The sequence below is a fragment of the Meles meles genome, chromosome 10 (assembly GCF_922984935.1).
Source record: "Meles meles chromosome 10, mMelMel3.1 paternal haplotype, whole genome shotgun sequence".
NCBI classification, from domain to species: domain Eukaryota; kingdom Metazoa; phylum Chordata; class Mammalia; order Carnivora; family Mustelidae; genus Meles; species Meles meles.
The window spans coordinates 61,590,085-61,609,577 of NC_060075.1; the positions used below are offsets into that span (position 1 = coordinate 61,590,085).

The following is a 19,493-nucleotide window of genomic DNA, read 5'->3' on the forward strand; positions in this document are numbered from 1 at the left end:
GTTTTCCTGTACTTTGTCCAAGTTCTCCCTGAGAGCAATAAAAGGTCTGCCCTAAGACCTGAGGTGTGTTTTTCCTTTACATTAGATGGTTCCCAAATTTTATTCCAGTTATGAGGTGGTCACTGTTGTAAGACAGGAAAATATGGGACCTCCAGTGACATTTAGGATTGAAATGCATTCTGTTTCCTTTAAAAAAAAATAACATAAATATGGTCAATAGTTGAGATTGTCAAGAAAGTGACTTACCATTATAGGTCTTCTGGAAAAGGCTTAGTAATAATTAGAAGGAAAAGGTAGCTAATTAACAGCTCTCATCAAGCTCTAAAATGCTCGGATTGTATATGAAATTTGAGATTATCTGAGCCTTCTTACTGGGTCTCACCTATTCTTTGTTAAAATGTTTGGTAGCTCAGGATGCCTCCCTGGCTCAGTCCGTAGAGCATGGGGTTATGGGTTCCAGCCCCATGTCTGGTATAGAGATTATTTAAAAATAAAATCTTAAAAAAAATTTTTTGATAGCTCTGAAAGGCTTAGAATTTAACTAGAGCAGTCATTTTCAATCTTTTATCAGCTGAATCCATTTTTCACCAGAAAGCTTATGAGGAACTGCATTATATAAAACAGATATAAGGAAGCTTACATTTGGGAGAAGATGGTAGGACTTTTCCATCCTCTGTTTTTAAATCCATTCTTCACCCAAGCAGCCTTCCCAAGTTTCCCCATATCCTTCTTGTCACCTTAGGACTTTGATAAAAGCCAAGAGACAAACCTTTATACATTTAAAGAAAGATTTTCTGTCTTTTAGCATGTAGAAAAATCAAATATAGGCAGAGAAGTAATGAAATAAATACTGAAGACATATTTACTTCATGTTAAGTATGTGAAAACTAAGAATATGTTCAAGTTTCAGCTGTCGGGTCTGATAAATTTATCTGGTACTCATAGAGGCCCAAGCTGGCCCATTAAACAAGAGAGTTAAATATAAATATTCTTGGGTTTCTAAAATGGCAAGGGAGGAAAATTTTTCCATTGTCATTGTTGTTCTGTGTTTTTGCTGTGTTGGTGGCTACTCATCTTAGTCAAATCATAGGAAAAATAGTCGAGTAATTTTTAATGCTGTTTCTAGTAAGCCTTGCTCAGGATTCACCTTGCAAAGTTTATAATAAGGTTTTAAAGCGGAAGTTACAGGTTGGAATCAGTGGAGAACAGAGCAAGGTGAACATAATTATTTTCTGCAGCTACATAGAAATATAAATAAATAGTGCTTTGTGACTTTGGAAAAGATTCTTAAGGACCTTGATCGATTGATTGCACTTACACAGAATTTCAAAAAAGTGAACACAAGAGAACAAAATTCAGAAGACCACAATTACCTAGTAGTTTATCTAGAAACTATTACTACAATGAGTGTTACTACTACTACCAGAGTAATATCTCAGAAATTTTGTCATCAGCGTTTACTATTTTTTAAATGATTTTTATTATTTATTTACAAGAGGAGATACATATTTTAGAAAAATTGACCTCATGCATATTTTCTAATAAATTTTCTCACATCTTTTCTGAACAATTGAGTTACACATAAGTAAACAACCAAACATATTGTTCAAGAAACACAAGGAATGCAGTGATTACAAAAGGAAACTATTGAAGAATGCTAATGGAAGTCAGATGGAACAGAGGGAGTAAGAGCTCCTGATACTTATTTATTTTTTAAGAGATTTTATTTATTTATTTAACAGAGAGAGAGACAGTGAGAGAGGGAACACAAGCAGGAGAGTGGCAGAGAGCCTAATGGGGGACTCGATCCCAGGACCCTGGGATCATGACCTGAGCCGAAGGCACATGCCTAATGACTGAGCCACCTAGGCACCCCTCCTGATACTTATTTTAAACACCCAGGCTTGGGGCACCTGGGTGGCTCAGTGGGTTAAGCCTCTGCCTTTGGTTCAGGTCATGATCCTGGGGTCCTGGGCCCGAGCCCCGCATCGGGCTCTCTGCTCAGCAGGGAGCCTGCTTCCTCCTCTCTCTCTGCCTGCTTCTCTGCCTACTTGTGATCTCTCTCTGTCAAATAAATAAATAAAATCTTTAAAAACAAAACAAAACACCCAGGCTTTCCATAAACTAGCAGGCTTCTTCATCTCCAAAGTGGAAGTTCCTATGGCCAATAATTATAATTTTAAAATTTCAAATATGAAATATTGCATTTGAAAATATTCAGCTTAATTTCATCTTTTATTTACATATCTGTTGAATCACCTCAAAGAGAGGAATAAAATGTTAAAGCCTTGAATAAAGAGTATTATTTAGGAATTAATAATTCCATGTATGTTCACTCTTCAGTGGTCTTGCCTCTGTTCCATATTTTCTCTGGCTGGGAGATTATAGAATTCTTTATGACTGGCTATGTCGGGCATTTCAATTTTGAATTCTAAAATATGTCAGTAACTGTATTCTCTGCTCATTTACTAATCAATTAGTAGAAATTAGAAGATACATATTAAATTGTCATGATGCCACAGTAGACAGTCCTTCACAGGTTTAAAGCCAAAGACTTGGCATCTTTTCCATTTCTGCTCGTCCCTTCTTCAACAGGCGTGGTAAAGATTTTGTGAGAAATTCTTTGGAGATGTGTATAGAGATTGTGACTGCAACTCTTTTCCCTGTGTGGCTTTAACGTCCCTGGAAGAGAGAAGTGGTTTCTTCCCTCTGGAGTCAAGGACCGGGTTGTAGATGACTGATAAAACCTATTATGTGTTTAACACTGTTTGGTATACGACAGACTCTTCACAAATTATCCCCATGATTGCTCATAAATAACTTTTTTCCTTCTAAAAACTCTAGGTATTTTTAAGCACTGCCATCTTTAGTAATTTCCAGTGCAGCGATGATTATGGTTTCATGAACTTTGGCTTTTTGTACCTGATATTTAACACTCCCAAAGGCCAAGCCTTGGCCCTGTTCCATTAGTAAGCATCATTTGCTTATGGCTACATTTTCTCCTGAAACATGGCAGCTCATTTTTTTTTTTTTTTTTTCCCATCCTAGCTTTAAAACTATTGCTTCAAGAAATTCAACTGGAGAATCACTTGGGAATTTAAAGGAATGAGCTATTGACCCTTCGGAAAATGTCAACATTCTGTCTGTTTCTCTAACATCCAAAGATGATTTTCTTTTCCTCAGCCAGTGATTTGTGGACTAGTGGATCACTTAATTTCCGATTTTTAGGTGCTTGTGAAAAGTGACGGCGATGTCTTCTAATTGATTTTGTTATTACAGTAGATACCCGGACTGACTTTGCTTTTTATCGCCCCACATGCCTCCTGGGGGTTCTCCTCATTTTTCTGAGTTAAAATAGCAAATCTCCCAAAACAGTACTCTGGTGTACTCTACCACTTTTTCTAAGAAATACTTAAATATGCTCTCAATCTACAGTTACAGTAAGTGGCACTGGCTAGTGATTTGATTTGAGAATTGAGACTATGGTCTGGATTTACTCTTTATGCATTAACACAGGTCAAATGGACAGGGGCTGCATTTTAAGCCCGTAATGGAAGGCTGAAGGCTGTCTTAAACCAATCATATCAGTTTTACCCATGACTGATTGATCCCTGGGGGCAGAGCCCTGGAAGCATTTGTCTTCCATGAATGGACTCTATAGAGCCTGGAGTTTCATTCATAAAATGGAGACTGAAAGGAAACACACACGCGCACACACACAGGCACACACACACATACACACACTCTCACTCTCTGGAATGTCCATTTATACAGAGCTAAAGGGTGTCATGTTCCATCAGCTGCTGCTTTTGCCAGTTGGCTAGAAGTAATGATTAATGCTCATTGGTTCTGCCTGCATGTAACCCAGCACTATTTATGGCCTTGCAGTGCTCCTAATGTATAGTGAATGAGAAGACAACATTCTCAAATCAGAAACATAAACAGGAACTGGTGGGTCTGAATTCCATTCAAATATGTCATTTCAGCCACACAGTGTTTGTCTAACTTGGATTTTACAGGCAGGAAAGGGGGAAGGGAGGGATAATCTGCTTGTGACTTGTACTAGCATCAAAAAAGGGAATTAAAAAGGGGAGGGGAGAGGACGTTTATAGTGTGGGATTTTTAGTTTCTTTTTAAAGAAAGCCATCAGGATGCTTTGGCCCAGAACAGCTTATTGCAAGTGGACGAAATGAACATACAACTGTCTTATGTGGGCAACTAAGATTGGAAATTAAATGTTTTAAGGATGCATATTTGGATCTGTGTGTGTGTGTGTGCACGTGTGCACGTATGTGTGTTTCATGAATGTGAAAAAGAGGTAAGATAAATATTATTTATTTTTTAGAAAGTATTTGAATGGATTTTTAAGTATAGAATGTGGTTACAGAATTTTTTTTCTTTACTTAGAGGATTTGTATATTTCAGTGAGTTAATGACTTAATAGTTTAGAGGAAAAGGAAGACTTTTTATTTCCATAAAATATTTTTACCTATCACATGAATAACTTAATTGAAACCTTTTCAAGGAATTTCTATCACATTAAATAGATGATATGTTTTTACCATGTGTATGTAAGAGAATTTTTTTAGTTAATTGCTTCGAATACTGTCTGGAAACGTTTACAAGGGGTGAAATTCCGAGATAGATGTGAAAAGCAACCAAAACAAAACCGAGAGAATGACAATCATGTGTCATTGTCGTTTATTGACCATTTTCTTAAATTTCAAGAAGAATCTTGGAATACTGCATCCTGGGGACGCTTCGTTTCAGTGTGTGGGCCTTCACTGTGCACCGCTTCACCCGTCTGTTTTTGTTATTCTTAGCAATAAAAAACAAAACCACCCACTTTGTATGACACTGGGAACATTACACTGAATTCTGGGCCCAGTGACTCTTTACTCTCTTTGTCCGATCAAGCATGTTTTGTTGTACCTTTTATCCTTCGTCTCCTCATTTATAAAAAGGGCATGTAATTCCTTTACCTTTCGGTTTTTATAAGGATTAGATATGATTATGTTTGTAAAATTACTCATATCTATAGTAGTAGGGGTCCAGGCAAGACTAAGGGATTTCTGTCCGTTTGATTTTTATCTTGATTCCTACTAGAGATTTGCTGAAAGACTGCTAATCCTTGAATAAGGTGCCGTTATGATTTCTAATGTTTACAAGTACCGTGTATGGGAGGCTAGAGGATAAGACAAAGTGAGAAATATTCTTCAGTGAAGAGTGTCCTATTGTGTAAGACCAACAAGATATTGTACGATTAGACTGATGATGGAGTGAAGCCATCACGCAGAACTCCATACTAGTATTATTCATGTTCAAAGCAAGTAGAATACATATCTGAATATTGCTGTGATACAAGAGGAGGTGAAAGGGAGAGGACACAGCAATTCATGGTGTGTTTGGTTCACATCATGTAGATTCCAGAAGGGAAACGATTCAGGATTGAAACCCAGCATCAAAATGTCCCCCTCTTCAGAATTCTCTTGTGACCCCATGCTAACCGCTAATGGCATCTTTTCTTATATTTTCTTTTAAGCTTCGGTAAACTGTTACAGTAATATCTAGTAAACAGTCAAAGTTACAATTGTCCTTGTATTTCCTCTCACCTCAATTTTATTTTTGACTCTAACTTAGTATAACCTCACAGGCTTGTAAAACTTATAAAATTGTCAGCCTGCTAGATCATATAAGTTAAACCTGAATCTGGTCATTATTTGTGTAGGATACTGTTTCCCCCCGAAACCCACATGATTACAAGAGAAGTTTGTGGTCTTAGAGCAATACTATTCTATGCTGTTACTTCATGTTACATAGCCTTTATGTTTTTAAAAGTAACCTGAATGCAGATAAAAGTACTACTTTTTTTTTGATATCTTGCAAAGACTACACTGTAAAGACTGACATGGTACTCTTTCTGTCCTCACGGTCTATCAACAATAGATGCTGTATCTCTGAGCTGTAGTGGAAGAGAATATCTCTGTAGATTTTACATTGTTTATATTCGCAGTTTACCAAAAATCCTAATGAAAAAGATCCCATCGAAGTGTGAATGAGGTCATACTGAATTCATCTATCTCATGATTTCAGCCAACTTCAACTTTTTTCTTTTTTTATAGGAGGCTCAGTGACTAAGATGTTATTACATCCATGTAGAGCTTTTGTGACTGATGACAAACAGGTCTTAAAAAACTTCATTTTTGTGCCATCCCACTTGCCTTCTTTCTCAAGTGAATTAGACATACTCATCCTGGGCCTTATTTTTAGAGTTAATTCCTTTTAGATTTGTTCTATCATAGGGAGATCACGTGGCCATAAAAAAAATTCCTTCCCCTTAGCATCCTTTTCAGGAAACTTTATAAAATATAATTTTCTCGATTCGCTATGTGATTTCTATCTCCTTGTTCAAAGTTTGCAAAATCAAATATTTCCAGGCTCGCACACTATTTGATAATGAACAATTTAGCAAAGTATAGAGATGTGACATAGGGTCGTGGCAAATATTTTGTCTCTGATCTGGCCTGGTACAGCTCATAGGAGCTTTCGGCAAACCGTGCCCTGAAGGGGACCGTTCCTTCTGCGCCCCTGGGCAGCAGTACGCAAACCTGCCCATCGGAACAGGGTGTAGCTCGATCAAGTGTGCAAAGTCAAAACCCCCCTTTGTGGTCAAAGCTTCTGTAAAGCTCCCCAGATCAGTGCTGTATTTCCCAATATGGCTTTTAAGATGCAAGAGACAGAAGAATTAACTTTTTAGTTTCATACCTGAATATCTTAATTTAAAGGCAGTTTTCACAGTGTTACTAAAGTAACGACTAATCAAATCAGATAATTCGGGGTGTTAGTTTACTGTTCTTCTAACTGCCCCTACGTTAACTAGCGCATTAAAATGACGACAGTGCTTTGCTGCTCTGAATTTTTGTAGCCTATTAGATCAGCTAATCATCCCCCGAGTTCATGTGTGACAAATTACAGGCAGTTTAGTTTCTGCAAGTTGACTGGGCCCGTGCTAAGTGTCACATTGTAGTGCTTTTTGATCCATAAGTTTCAAAATAATACAAAGTCCTTTGTCTTAAATTTACATAATTCAAATTATAGATTGGATTTAAAACATTTTATTTTTTAATTTGAGACAGAGGGAACATGAGTGGTGGGGAGGGGCAGAGAGACAGGAAGAGGCAGGCTCCCCGCTGAGCACAGGACTCAGTGGGGGCTTGAGGTGGGTCTCCACATGGGGTTACACACCGAGTTCCATTCCAGGACCCTGGATCATGACCTAAGCCAAAGTCAGACACTTAACCTAGTGAGCCACCGAGGCGCCCCTGAATTTAAAACTTTTTAAACCAAAGCCATTTAGCAGCAAATATCGGGGCATAACATTGTAAATAGAAGCTCATAAAAAGTACCTCCAACTATTTTGAAAATGTAATGGAGAGCCTCGCTTAAACCTGATAAATCGTAAATTTATAATGAATTTTAAATCAATATGTTTTAAATACCACAGGTTCAGCCTTCTCAGTAAGTGTTTTAAGAACATCAGATTAAGATATAAAATGGAAAAAAAAAAAAAAATAGGGGCACCCGGGTGGCTCAGTGGGTTAAGCCTCTGCCTCCCGCCTGTGTCAGGATCTTAAGATCCTGGGATTGAGCCCCGCATCGGGCTCTCTGCTTAGTGGGGAACCTGCTTCCCCTTCTCTCTCTGCCTGCTCCTCTGCCTACTTGTGATCTCTCTCTGTCTGTCAAATAAATAAATAAAATCTTAAAAGATATAAAAATAAAGACTTAATTATTTTTAGTTTTAAGTACCTGTGGTTTACTCATTTTAAACACTCATGAGGGACACTTAAAAATAGTTTCTCTTATTAATGATAAGTACCATAGGGGTGCCTGGGTGGCTCAGTGGGTTAAAGCCTCTGCCTTCAGCCCAGGTCATGATCCCAGAGTCCTGGGATCGAGCCCCACATCTGGCTCTCTGCTCTGCAGGGAGCCTGCTTCCTCCTCTCTCTCTCTGCCTGCCTCTCTGCCTACTGTGATCTCTGTCAAATAATAAATAAAATCTTAAAAAAAATGATAAGTACCATATATTGAATCCTCACTGTTGGCATTAAGTGAAATGTTGTCCTTATGGTCTCTCTCCCAACCCTTTGAAGGATATCACATATTATTCCCATTTTACAGATGTGAAAGTTGAGAGTTGAAGATGTTAAATAACTAGCAAAATTTCATACTCCCATGAACTATCAGAACTGAGGTTCAATATCAGGTCTGTTAGAAGGCAAGGAGCCCATTTGTAATCGTAGTGCTGTGCTCATGACCCTAACATTGTAAGCTATGGACACATAATTGAACAGTATAAACACACTGTCAGAGTAACATTTGTGCAAAGGTTAAACTGCAGTTTGTTATTGTTGCTGAATTTTGTGAGCTTTATTCCATGAAATAACATGAATGCATGTGTGTGCAATGCCTCCATTCCCTGCCACAGAACATTTGCCTTTGAAGTCACCGCTTAGCTAGTTTGGTTCTTAGTTGAGCATTTAGCAAAAGTTAAAATGTACTGCCAAACTTCATTGGTTGGATTTTTTATTAGATAAGGTAGAAATGAAAGCAGCAGGCAATTTAATTAGCAGTAATTTTTCTGGGCAAGTCATTACTTTGATGAACTTCAGAGCAATGTTTATGGCTCCTAATTAACCATGTTAGTCATTTGATTGAATAATCACTTTGGAAATGTTTCTACAATTTGATTAGAGTCTGACCCACTCTGATAGTCATAAATTAACTGATACCACTTTAGGATAACATGACTTTAGTTACTTTAGGGGAATAAACTCCCCTTAGCTATATTTTTTCAGACTTCTCTGGACTGTATAAAGGATACCGATTTTAAGGATAGACTGGATTTAAACAATGCTAGTCTGAATTTCAAGAGCTAGATGTTAATTTTATTTACTCTGGAGTATCATAAATAGTATTAAGAATGGTAAAAACACAATCATGTTCTTATATATATATATTTTTTTTTCCCTAAATTGCCATTCATGGCTTTGCTTAGAAGTCAGATCACAGGTTTGGTTTCTGGAACTGTAATGGAGGTTCTGGCTTTAGCCCATTATAAATCATTAATTTATTATGAATTTTAAATCACTATACTTTAAATGCCATATTGAGAAATAGAATTTATGAAAAAATTACAGAATTAGCACAAGAAATAACAAATCATCAAGGTCAATAGATACATGGGAATTAGTGAAATGGTCATCAAATTCGATCTTTGATGTCAGATGTCCAGGATCATGCTTATTTTCTATTATGTTAGAGTACTTCCGTAAGATGTTCCTTCGACTTTGCCTAGTGGGTTTCTTATAAATGCTTGAATTTCCTCTTCTCTTTTTCTCCCCCTCTGGGGAGGAAAGACTACATTTAGTCACACTTATATATAATAGAGTTTAATCTCTGTGTTTTCCTCTAGCCGCCTCCAGAGCCAGCCAGCTGTTTTTAGAGCCATACTCCAGCTGGGCAGCAGTCAGTAAAAGTATTTTGTGGCAGGGTGTCAACATTGGTACAACAAAATTCTTACCTCTAAACAGCTGCTAAGCTGATGGCAGAGTCATTAACACTGTCCCTACTAGGCCCAGCTGCTTGGAGGGCTCGATGCCTGGCAATAAATCAACATAACATTAAAAATGAATTTGAAGTACCACTGGTTAAAAAGTATAGATAAAATGGATTGCTAGCTCTTTGGTAACCCAGAAGTTCAACTGCCCTGCAACCCCATTATAAGTTTCCTGATACCAGGAGACAAGATAAACTCTGTCTTTTGTAGGGTCCGAATTATATACTAGATCATATGTAATATAAAGAAGGCATGGGGGCGCCTGGGTGGCTCAGTGGGTTAAAGCCTCTGCCTTCAGCTCAGGTCATGATCTCAGGGTCCTGGGATCGAGCCCCCGCATCGCGGGCTCTCTGCTCCGCAGGGAGCCTGCTTCCTCCTCTCTCTCTGCTTGCCTCTCTGCCTGCTTGTGATTTCTGTCTGTCAAATAAATAAAATATTAAAAAAAAAAAAAAGGCATGGTGTTCTAAATGTTTGATAATGAGTTTTATATTGTTTTCAACTCAGAAGATATTGATTTCTACATACTTTTAAGTGTTATAAATATTAGGAAGCGCCATTAAGCTATTTTTGACTAAAACCACGTAAACTTTTTTTCTGTGAAAAATTATCTCATATTTTGGTTGACATTAATACCGGGCAAATTTTTAAAAAATAGATACACTTTAAAAATGGAACATTCCAGACCAAGGAAGAATGGCCTTTAGGCCAAATAAATAGTGCTAATTATCTGTTACAACGTGAAAGTCTGTGGATGGTTAGTTAAGAAGACATGAGGGTCTTTAGCTCCCAGTTCATTTAAGTGTTCTTTGTTACTTGTTCAGAAATCATGTATTTGCTATAAGTGGTAGAATGGAAGACATACTCTTATATTAAATAGGACATTTGTCATGTGTATTTTTTTATTAACATATAATGTATTATTTGTTTTAGGGGTACAGTTCTGTGAATCATCAGTCTTTCACAATTCACAGCACTCACACCCTCCCCAGTGACCATCCCCCAGCCACCCTAACCCTTCCCCCCGCTCCCCTCCAGCAGCCCTCAGTTTGTTTCCTGAGATTAAGAGTCTTTCCTGAGATTAAGAGTCTTATGGTGTGTCTTGCTCCCCACTCCACCTCGTTTCATTTTACCCTCCCTTCCCCTGACGAACCCCTGCCCTGCCTCTCTTTTATAAGTTTATTTGTGTATATGTTTGAAGTTTCAAAAACTTGAGTATACATACAGAAGATAGAATTAATTCAGTCACATATAATTATACCTTCCTATAGAGTCTGTGTATATTCTGTACACGGTTGGGCCCAAGTTCATGGGACCTAAAACATAAAATCTGGGGAACATTCTGAAAGAAAAAGAAAAAGAAACAGCATCTACGAAATGTGCAGGGCATCAGGAGGGATTGCAGTAAGTGGAGGGTCCTTCCTGGGGCTCCAGTGGCTTCAGCAGAAATCAGGCTCTAGTCATGTGAGTGACATTCTATTCAGAATCAAAGAACTTGAGCCTGTAATAGACTTTAGATGATATCTGATCCAGCACTTTATTTTATATAAGCTTAATACAGAATGGCTTACCTAAAGTCATTTAGGTTTATTAGTAATAAGTTAAGAACTCAAATTTTAATCTTTTGTCTCCTAATCTGTATGTCTGCCCTTTTCCCTTTATCTAAGGTACTAAACACGTTAAATACACAGCCATCACTGTGACTCAAGTTTAACCATTAACCAGGTTTATTTTCTCAGTGATGAGTTAACTTGGTCAGGTAGGCAAGGCCTTACTCCTAACGTCATAATGGTGTTTGCTATGAAATTGTTGGATTTCTGTTTTATAGTCTCATTTGTTTTGATTATGACCTGTGTGCTTAACAAAATAAAAAGGCAATCATACTTTTTTCTGGGGGTGAAAAATAGCAATAACCTTAAAAGGCTGGAGTAATTTTAAGAGATGTGGCAATTTTGTCTTTTCATAATAATTTCTACCAGTGTTCATGAAATAAACCGTGACTGAATCTTTATTGATCTTTGCTTTGAACACCAAGGATATACAAACTTATCCCATAATTGCCCCCAAATGTAGCTTTACTCATGACATCATTTGTTTCAAGGTCACTCTCACATTCATGTGGGGTTACAGGAGAGCCATTTTCAGTAAATGTGGGTAAAACTTTGAATTTACAAGCCTGTTGGAGAGAATCTGTGTCTACCCTGATATGCTTCTCATTTTTCCCTTTTTTTAAAATTAATTAATTTATTTTAGAAAATGAGAGAGAGTGCTATAGCTAGAAGAGGGGCAGAGGGGGAGAATGTCAAGCAGACTCCGTGCTGAGCTTGGAACCCAACACAGGGCTCGATCTTACAGCCCTGAGATCATGACCTCAGCTGAAATCAAAGTCGGACACTTAACCGACTGAGCCAGCCAGGTGCCTCTTGTTTTTCTATTTCCTGTGTGGGCCCTGCCTGAAATGTTAACTATGGTTGGAAGCTCCCCTCATGGAGACTCATGTCAGTTTTTCTTATTTTCCTATCTGCACTTTTGTCTTGGTAACAGCACATTTTCAGCTCCAAAGTTCTCTGACTGATGTTGTTTCTTCTTTCAGAAGTGCCTAGCTGCCACTCCATTTATATGAGGCAAGAAGGCTTCCTGGCTCATCCCAGCAGAACAGAAGTTAAGTTTTCTGTTATTGAAATTCCTTGTCAATATGGTCAACATTATCATACATACCAAAGAGCCAGTAATTTGATTAATCATTAGGTTTTATGGGAAAAATCACTGTTGTTCCCTAAACCACTGTTTTAAAACTTTATCTTTTTAAAGTAAAAGGAAGATGTTTCAGGTCATGTTATCTTGAATTTGGTTGTTAGCATGAGTCATGTGTGTATAAACAGCTGAAAAGTGGATTTCTGTGTGTGTTTTTTTTTTGTTTTTTGTTTTTTTTTTTGCCAACAACCACATCCTTCTAAAATAGAACATGTGCTTTATAGATTAGCCTACCTTACTACTCTCTACTGAAATGAATCTTCGAGGAATTTCAGTTTTGTTTTAAGAACTAAGTCTGTGTTTTGAAGTAAAAGAGAGTAGATTTAAATATATTTGCCTTTATATATCCTAGATTTTTCATTTTTAGACAAATTGTTAAGAATGGGATTTTACATAAGAGGCCTACAGGAGTTTTTATTGTGATGTGTTCACGGTAACCATGGTGGGAAAGCTTTGGTCTAATGGACTTTGATACCTGCAGAGTAATGGATAAAAAGGATCTTCTCTAGATAAATTACCTATTAAGGTGTTTCTGGAAATATGTGCATGGTTCATAACAGAAGTGTTCTGTGTCTTCAGTAGGATGACATAGGTACATCTTTTGAGGTTAGGTCTAATACTGGTTGTTTCATATGAGTGATACTGATAGAAGTAAATGTTGATATTTAAAGAAGAGTATAATAAGCTGGTAAATCCAGAATATTTGGGACCAAAAATTTAGCAGAAATCCACTGTAATTATTGTCACTGCTGTTGGTACTATTATGTGCTCACCGTAGAGACCAGAACATCTAGGAAAGAAAACTGTGACTAAAGAATATGAACTTTCTTACTGGTGATTAAAGATGACAACAGTTCATTGAAAGTCATAGTCAAGGATCTAGGGGGGAGAAAAATGAGGGTAAAAGCTGTTGATTTATTTTGCATTTTTCCTGTGGACTTAGTTTTGTTACAGGTTAGAAAGGAAAGTTAAAAAGAAAATTTAAAACTGTTTTGGCTGTTGAAGATGAAAACATGAGGCTAGCCTAGCTAAATATTTCTCCAGGGAAGTAAGAGGTAAACTGAATGTGTTTCAGTTTATCAGGGTACTGTGCAAGGTAAATATAAGTAACTCATCTTGATTTTCCTCCTATCTCATGAATAACAAAACTTGGAAGAAAATGAAAAAGGAGATGATATTATTGTAATTTCTATATTTGCCAGCATTCACCTGCTCTGTGCTTGGGGTAGTAATAATACTCATATCTAACTGTCATCTATCACTATATGCCAGGTACTGTTCTAAACTTGTGTATATTAAATCAGTTAATTCTCACAACAACCCCTTTAAGATAGGTGATTTATTATCATTCCCATTTTACAGGTGAGGAAACAGAGACACAGAAGCTGGCTACGTATTGTGCCTAAGGTCACAGAGCTGAAAAATGGCAGTCCTTTTCTACCCCAATTTTTGTGTTCATGGCTATATTTTAAATTGCTTGTGAGATTCATTTGTATCATGAATAAATGTATCCTATTTCCTCCCACAGGCTGTATGTTTGAGAAGGGCCCCAGGCAGTTTTATGATGACACCTGTGTTGTCCCAGAGAAATTTGATGGTAGGTTTCTCATTGTGCTGCAGGTTCAATATTTTTTTTAGGAGGGAGTGGAGAGATCACCCTCGACACTTATGAAAACAGTTGACATTCCTGCTTGAAGCTTTCTTTTTTTCTTTCTTTTTTTTTTTTTAAGATTTTTATTTATTTGATGGAGAGAGATACAGTAAGAGAGGGGACACAAGCAGGGGGAGTGGAAGAGGGAGAAGCAGGCTTCCCACTGAGCAGGGAGCCTGATGCAGGACTCGATCCCAGGACCCCTGGATCATGACCTGAGCCGAAGCCAGACGCTTGATGGCTGAGCCACCCAGGCACCCCCCAACTTGAAGATTTCTATGCACATCACTTATAACGCATTCAACTCTTGCTGAACTTTACCTGTTATAAATTCTCCCTTCCTTCCCCTATTCAGAAGCTTTTTTTGTGTGTCCTGTGAGAGATCTCATTTTTATTTATTTTATTTTTTTAAGATTTATTTATTGACAGAGAGAGAGTGAGAGAAGGAACACAAGCAGGGGGAGAGGGTGAAGCAGGCTCCCCGCTGAGCAGGGAGCCCCATGTGGGGCTCGATCCCAGGACCCTGGCATCATGACCTGAGCCGAAGGCAGACGCTTAATGGCTGAGCCACCCAGGCACCCTTGAGATCTCATTTTTTTTTTTCCATTTTATTTATTTTTTCAGCGTAACAGTATTCATTGTTTTTGCACAACACCCAGTGCTCCATGCAAAACGTGCCCTCCCTATTACCCACCACCTGTTCCCCCAACCTCCCACCCCTGACCCTTCAAACCCTCAGGTTGTTTTTCAGAGTCCATAGTCTCTTATGGTTTGCCTCCCCTTCCAAATTTTTTTGAGATCTCATTTTTAAAGACAGAATCAGAGAGTATCATTCTTGCTGAGCTTTGTGTAGAGTACAAGGTGTCTTTCCATTGCCCTGCTGATCACATGCAGCTTATTGGAGCTTGATCCCGTAATTAACAAAGCAGAGCAGAAAGCATGCAAGTGTGGATACATGGATGACTAATGCAGCCTCTCTCCTTTTATTATTTGAGAAAAGATGCATTATGGAACGCAGGAACAACATAGCTGCCCATTTAGTTAGTGATAGTCCTTCTTTTGGAGTTTTTCCTCCCCCCACCCACCCCCGGAAGATGTTCATTACTAATGTGCAGTTACTTTGTAATTGCTTAAGATGGAGTTAGGAAAGCATTAGCTTTTTAATATCCCTCACTTCTGCAGTGAAAAGGTCTCAGGTTTTAAAAAAGAGTGTCAAGTTAGATAGACCCCCCCTTTTTTTTTTCTCTTGACTAAAGCAGCAGAAGTCAGCATCTATGAGGAACCTTTGGGAAAAGTGAACAGTTAATTGATTTAGTGGTTCTTCAGAGTGGTCTCCCTGTTTCCTTCTTTGATTGTCTAACAGGAAATGAGCAGGGACCCTCTGATTAGCTGATTGCACAAACTTTGGGGATCATGGCTGTAATGACTTCGTAGCTGTCAGAAGTTTTTAATTGTCATTATTTTTTTTTTTTAAAGATATTTATTTATTTATTTTTTTATTTGACAGAGAGAGATCACAAGTAGGCAGAGAGGCAGGCAGAGAGAGAGAGAGGAGGAAGCAGGCTCCCTGCTGAGCAGAGAGCCTGAACCCTGAGATCTTGACCTGAGCTGAAGGCAAGGCTTTAACCCACTGAGCCACCCAGGTGCTCCTAATTGTCATTATTTAAACAGCAAAGTACATTCTCACATTGCTTCTCCATCTTTCATTAGTTTCTTGAAGACTCTTCTGTTCCTGAAGTTTTTGCTACTCTGGTCCTTCTCCGAAAGAATGATAATTTGGGGAATATCTGTTTCCTGAGTCTTCCTTTAAATGGCTAAAATCATTCAAGGTCACAGGGTTAAGCTCCAGTCGGAGTCACTTTTTTGGCCTTATTCGAAATAGATGTTAGTTTTAAGTTTGGAGCGCCAGTGTGGTTTGTGACGTGATCAGCCAAGCGTCACAAGTCTTAAAATACAGCCTTTTCTCTTAAGACAAAGCATAAAGCCTTTCCTCTGTGGAGTGACCTCCATCAGTTTTTTGTTTTGTTTTGTTTTTCATTTTCAGTGAGCTTAACAGTTTAAGCCATCTTGATTACCAGGATGGACATATAAGGAAGTAAAATCAGCTCGTAACTACCAATAGGGTTATGATATAATCTAACAGGCCTAAGTCACACTAATGTTTAGGGAAGCAGTCTTGATTACTTATTCCCTTTGACTTTGAAATATTCTTCAGTTTCATACTAAGAGACTCATTTTTTGGAAGATAGTATTAGTTTTTTATTTTATGAGGAATAGAGACCAAGGGAATTGAAAAGCAAAGGGTTATTCTTTCATTGACAAGTCTGGTATAGTCTGTTACATTTACAGGCAGAAGCAATCTAGAGATTATAAAATTTGACAGAGTTTCACTCACTCTGCATAATTGCTCAGTTACCCCATGTAGAAATTTGTTAAGTCTCAGAAGGAAAAACTAAGATAAATAGAACTGTCATTGACATCAATATGAAGAGACACTTCTGTGTTATCTAGCTTAGACCAAAATGACATGATGATTTCTAGCAGCTAGTGACTGAATAATTTTATTTTGGTTGTGGTTTTTAAAGTGTTGTTCTTTCTGTAATTATTTTAAGAGGTATATGTATGTTGACCAAAGGAAAGGCTTAAGAAAGCCTCTGATTTGGTTTGTTTTATAATTCACACTTACGCTGAGATTGGCTTGATTATATTCTCTCTGAATTGTTTCTAGAGTGGAGAAGAAAAATTTGTGCCTTAACAATGATATGTTTGTAGGGCCCTAGACATTTTATGCCCAGTGTGACCAGTTCCACATATTTGGAGGGATGGTTGGCTGGAGGTAGATATAAATAATCAGGAGTTATGACTGAGTTTTTGTTTGTTTGGTAAAAACAAGATAACCAGATTTATACCAGAAGAATTACAACCGTAGCACCCTTATAGCTATAATCTACTTAATAGGTTTTTACACTATGTATAAATAACAAATGTAACAAAAACCAGCCTTTCTTGATTAAAAATATAGATTTACAGAAAGCTCCTGTATATGTGTTTTTAGATTGCACTTGAGAAAAAGACTTGCAAGCTAAATTCACGTGACTGAAATGCAAATAAGAGTTAAAGAAAAATGAAGGAATTTTTATTCCTGCCAGTTAAGTGGTAGTGCCAGTATGAAGGTGTGGGGAAAAGGTGGTGTAATAATAATCCAATATGCCCTGAATTATTATGAGATTTTACTAATTTATATAAAGTATAGACTAATTAACTCAGAGTTTAAGAATAAATTTCCTTTGAGATGGGACACCTGGGTGGCTCTGTCAGTTGAGTCCAACTCTTGATTCTGGCTCAGGTTGTGATCTCAGGGTCGTGGGATCAAGTCCCACATCGGGCTCAGCGTGAGTCTGGGTGGGATTCTCTCCCTTTCCCTCTGCCTCTCCCCCTGCTCTTTTTCTCTCTCATATAAATAAGTAAATCGGTGAAAATAAGTAAATGAATAAATAAAATAGTAAATTTGCTTTGAAATATTTGCAATAAAATTTGCAATTTTTTTCCATGTGGCATTGCAAATTATAGTTTGCAGAATTTGTACAAATAAAATGCCCAGAGCTTCGAATTGATTACTTCCTCTTCTATGTTTCTTAGAGCAGGGAATGAAGTCATTAACAATAAAAGCAAGAGGAAGTGGGATTGGATGATACGGTTTTTAAATAAATGATTGGGAAAACAAAGAGATAGTTGTACAAAATTTTAATAAGAAAATGACATTCGTGGATTTACTCTACACCTGTTTGCATTTATTTTGACCCTTACATGTTACATACAGTTGTTTGTAGTTTGTATGGGTTCTTGGTTTGCATAAAATCCTTTAAATGTTTTAAAGCCCTATTTAAAGTGGTGATGTTATATTTCACAGAAACCCATAAAGTGGTTGTGGTTTAACCATTTTTATGATTGGTTTAATGTAAATTTTAGGGAAATGTCATAATATTGCTAGTAATAGAAACTTCAACATTTTTTCATGTAGGAGACATCAAACAGGAACCAGGAATGTATCGGGAAGGACCCACATACCAGCGGCGGGGATCCCTTCAGCTCTGGCAGTTTTTGGTGGCTCTTCTGGATGATCCTTCAAATTCTCATTTCATTGCCTGGACTGGGCGGGGCATGGAATTTAAACTGATTGAGCCTGAAGAGGTGGGTTTAGTAGATTTTTGTTGGGAAAATTGGATATATTACAATATAGCAAAACATATATTGATTAATATGCTGAAAATGTATTTTTTTAAAAATTTAAAACATTAGCGAAACCTTCTGAATTAGAAGGTGTGCAAAGGAAAAAAAGAGTCTTTATTTAAAAGAAGAAGAGAACATGGCCTCCATGCACATGCAAATGGAGTATTTTCCTGAAGAACTTCTCAGTTCAATTTTCATTCTCTCCAGGTCTAGCTTGAGGATAAAAACTACTGTTATTATCACAGCATAACCCACCAATAGCATTTTGGACCTCTATAGAAAGGTGACTTTTATATAAAATGTTTGAATCTTACTAAAGGTGCTTTCTTGGCTACTATTAAAATTGACTTTAGTTTACATTAGTCAAGAAAGCAATGGATGACTTTTTCGTTTTTTAAGATTTTATTTATTTGTCAGAGAGAAAAAGAATGCACATAAGTGGGGGAGTGGCAGGCAGTGGAAGAAGCAGACTCCCCCCTGAGCAAGGAGCCTGAACAGGGACTCGATCCTAGGACCCTGGGACCATGACCTGAGCCAAAGGCAGATGCTTGACCCACTGAGCCACACAGGCGCCCCTGGATGACTTTCAATTAACATGCCTATGCCCACTTATATTGGCTGTGGGGTCTAAATGCCTCAAAACATGTAAAATCTAGGAAGATATCCAGTGGGAATTTATGTCAGTCATTCCCCTTTACCTAGGGCTAAAATGAAGTGAGCAGAAATAGGACTTTTCGTTTTTGCCATATATTTGTTAAGATGGAAACAGTATGGAATTAAGTTGGTCATTATTGATCTCAGAAGAATAAAATCCTTATGAACGTAATTAACTTCTTTATTTAGCAATTGTTGACTTTCATGATGATCAGGTTGAATAAGTAGAAGAGAAGACTTGAACAGGTGTCCATTAACTTCATCAGATTCCGAATTTCTATGATTTTTAAATGCTGGAAAGACATGCTGTTATATCTGTAGAGAATAACAAACATTTAGATTCCTTTTCTATGGAAGACTTATAAAGTAAAAAAGGGCCAGGTGATTCAGAGTTAGTAGACCATTTCCAAAGAGTGACTAATTCAGTGATTGTTCAGTGAGTACTAAGCCTTCTACGGCTTTTGTTCAAAATGAAACATGACATTTCTAATGCCGCTCTGCTCACCGTTGGAATGGCTTCCATTAGGCAATGGCTGTGCTACTTAAATTTATTCTTTGGAAAGTCTTTGTGAAGTTTCTGCACCCTCTGTG

At 37.6% G+C, this 19,493-nt stretch overlaps 1 protein-coding gene across 7 annotated transcripts in view; it reads left to right on the forward strand.

Annotated features, from left to right (window-relative positions):
• ETV1 (ETS variant transcription factor 1) overlaps nucleotides 1–19,493 on the forward strand; it is a 92,052-nt gene that overhangs the window by 61,955 nt on the left and 10,604 nt on the right. For all 7 annotated transcript variants that reach the window (XM_046021343.1, XM_046021342.1, XM_046021344.1 and 4 more), the window contains 3 exons: nucleotides 12,207–12,275; nucleotides 13,896–13,964; nucleotides 18,040–18,209. In XM_046021343.1, the coding sequence (XP_045877299.1) occupies nucleotides 12,207–12,275; nucleotides 13,896–13,964; nucleotides 18,040–18,209 (308 nt within the window). The remainder of the gene's footprint in view (nucleotides 1–12,206; nucleotides 12,276–13,895; nucleotides 13,965–18,039; nucleotides 18,210–19,493) is intronic.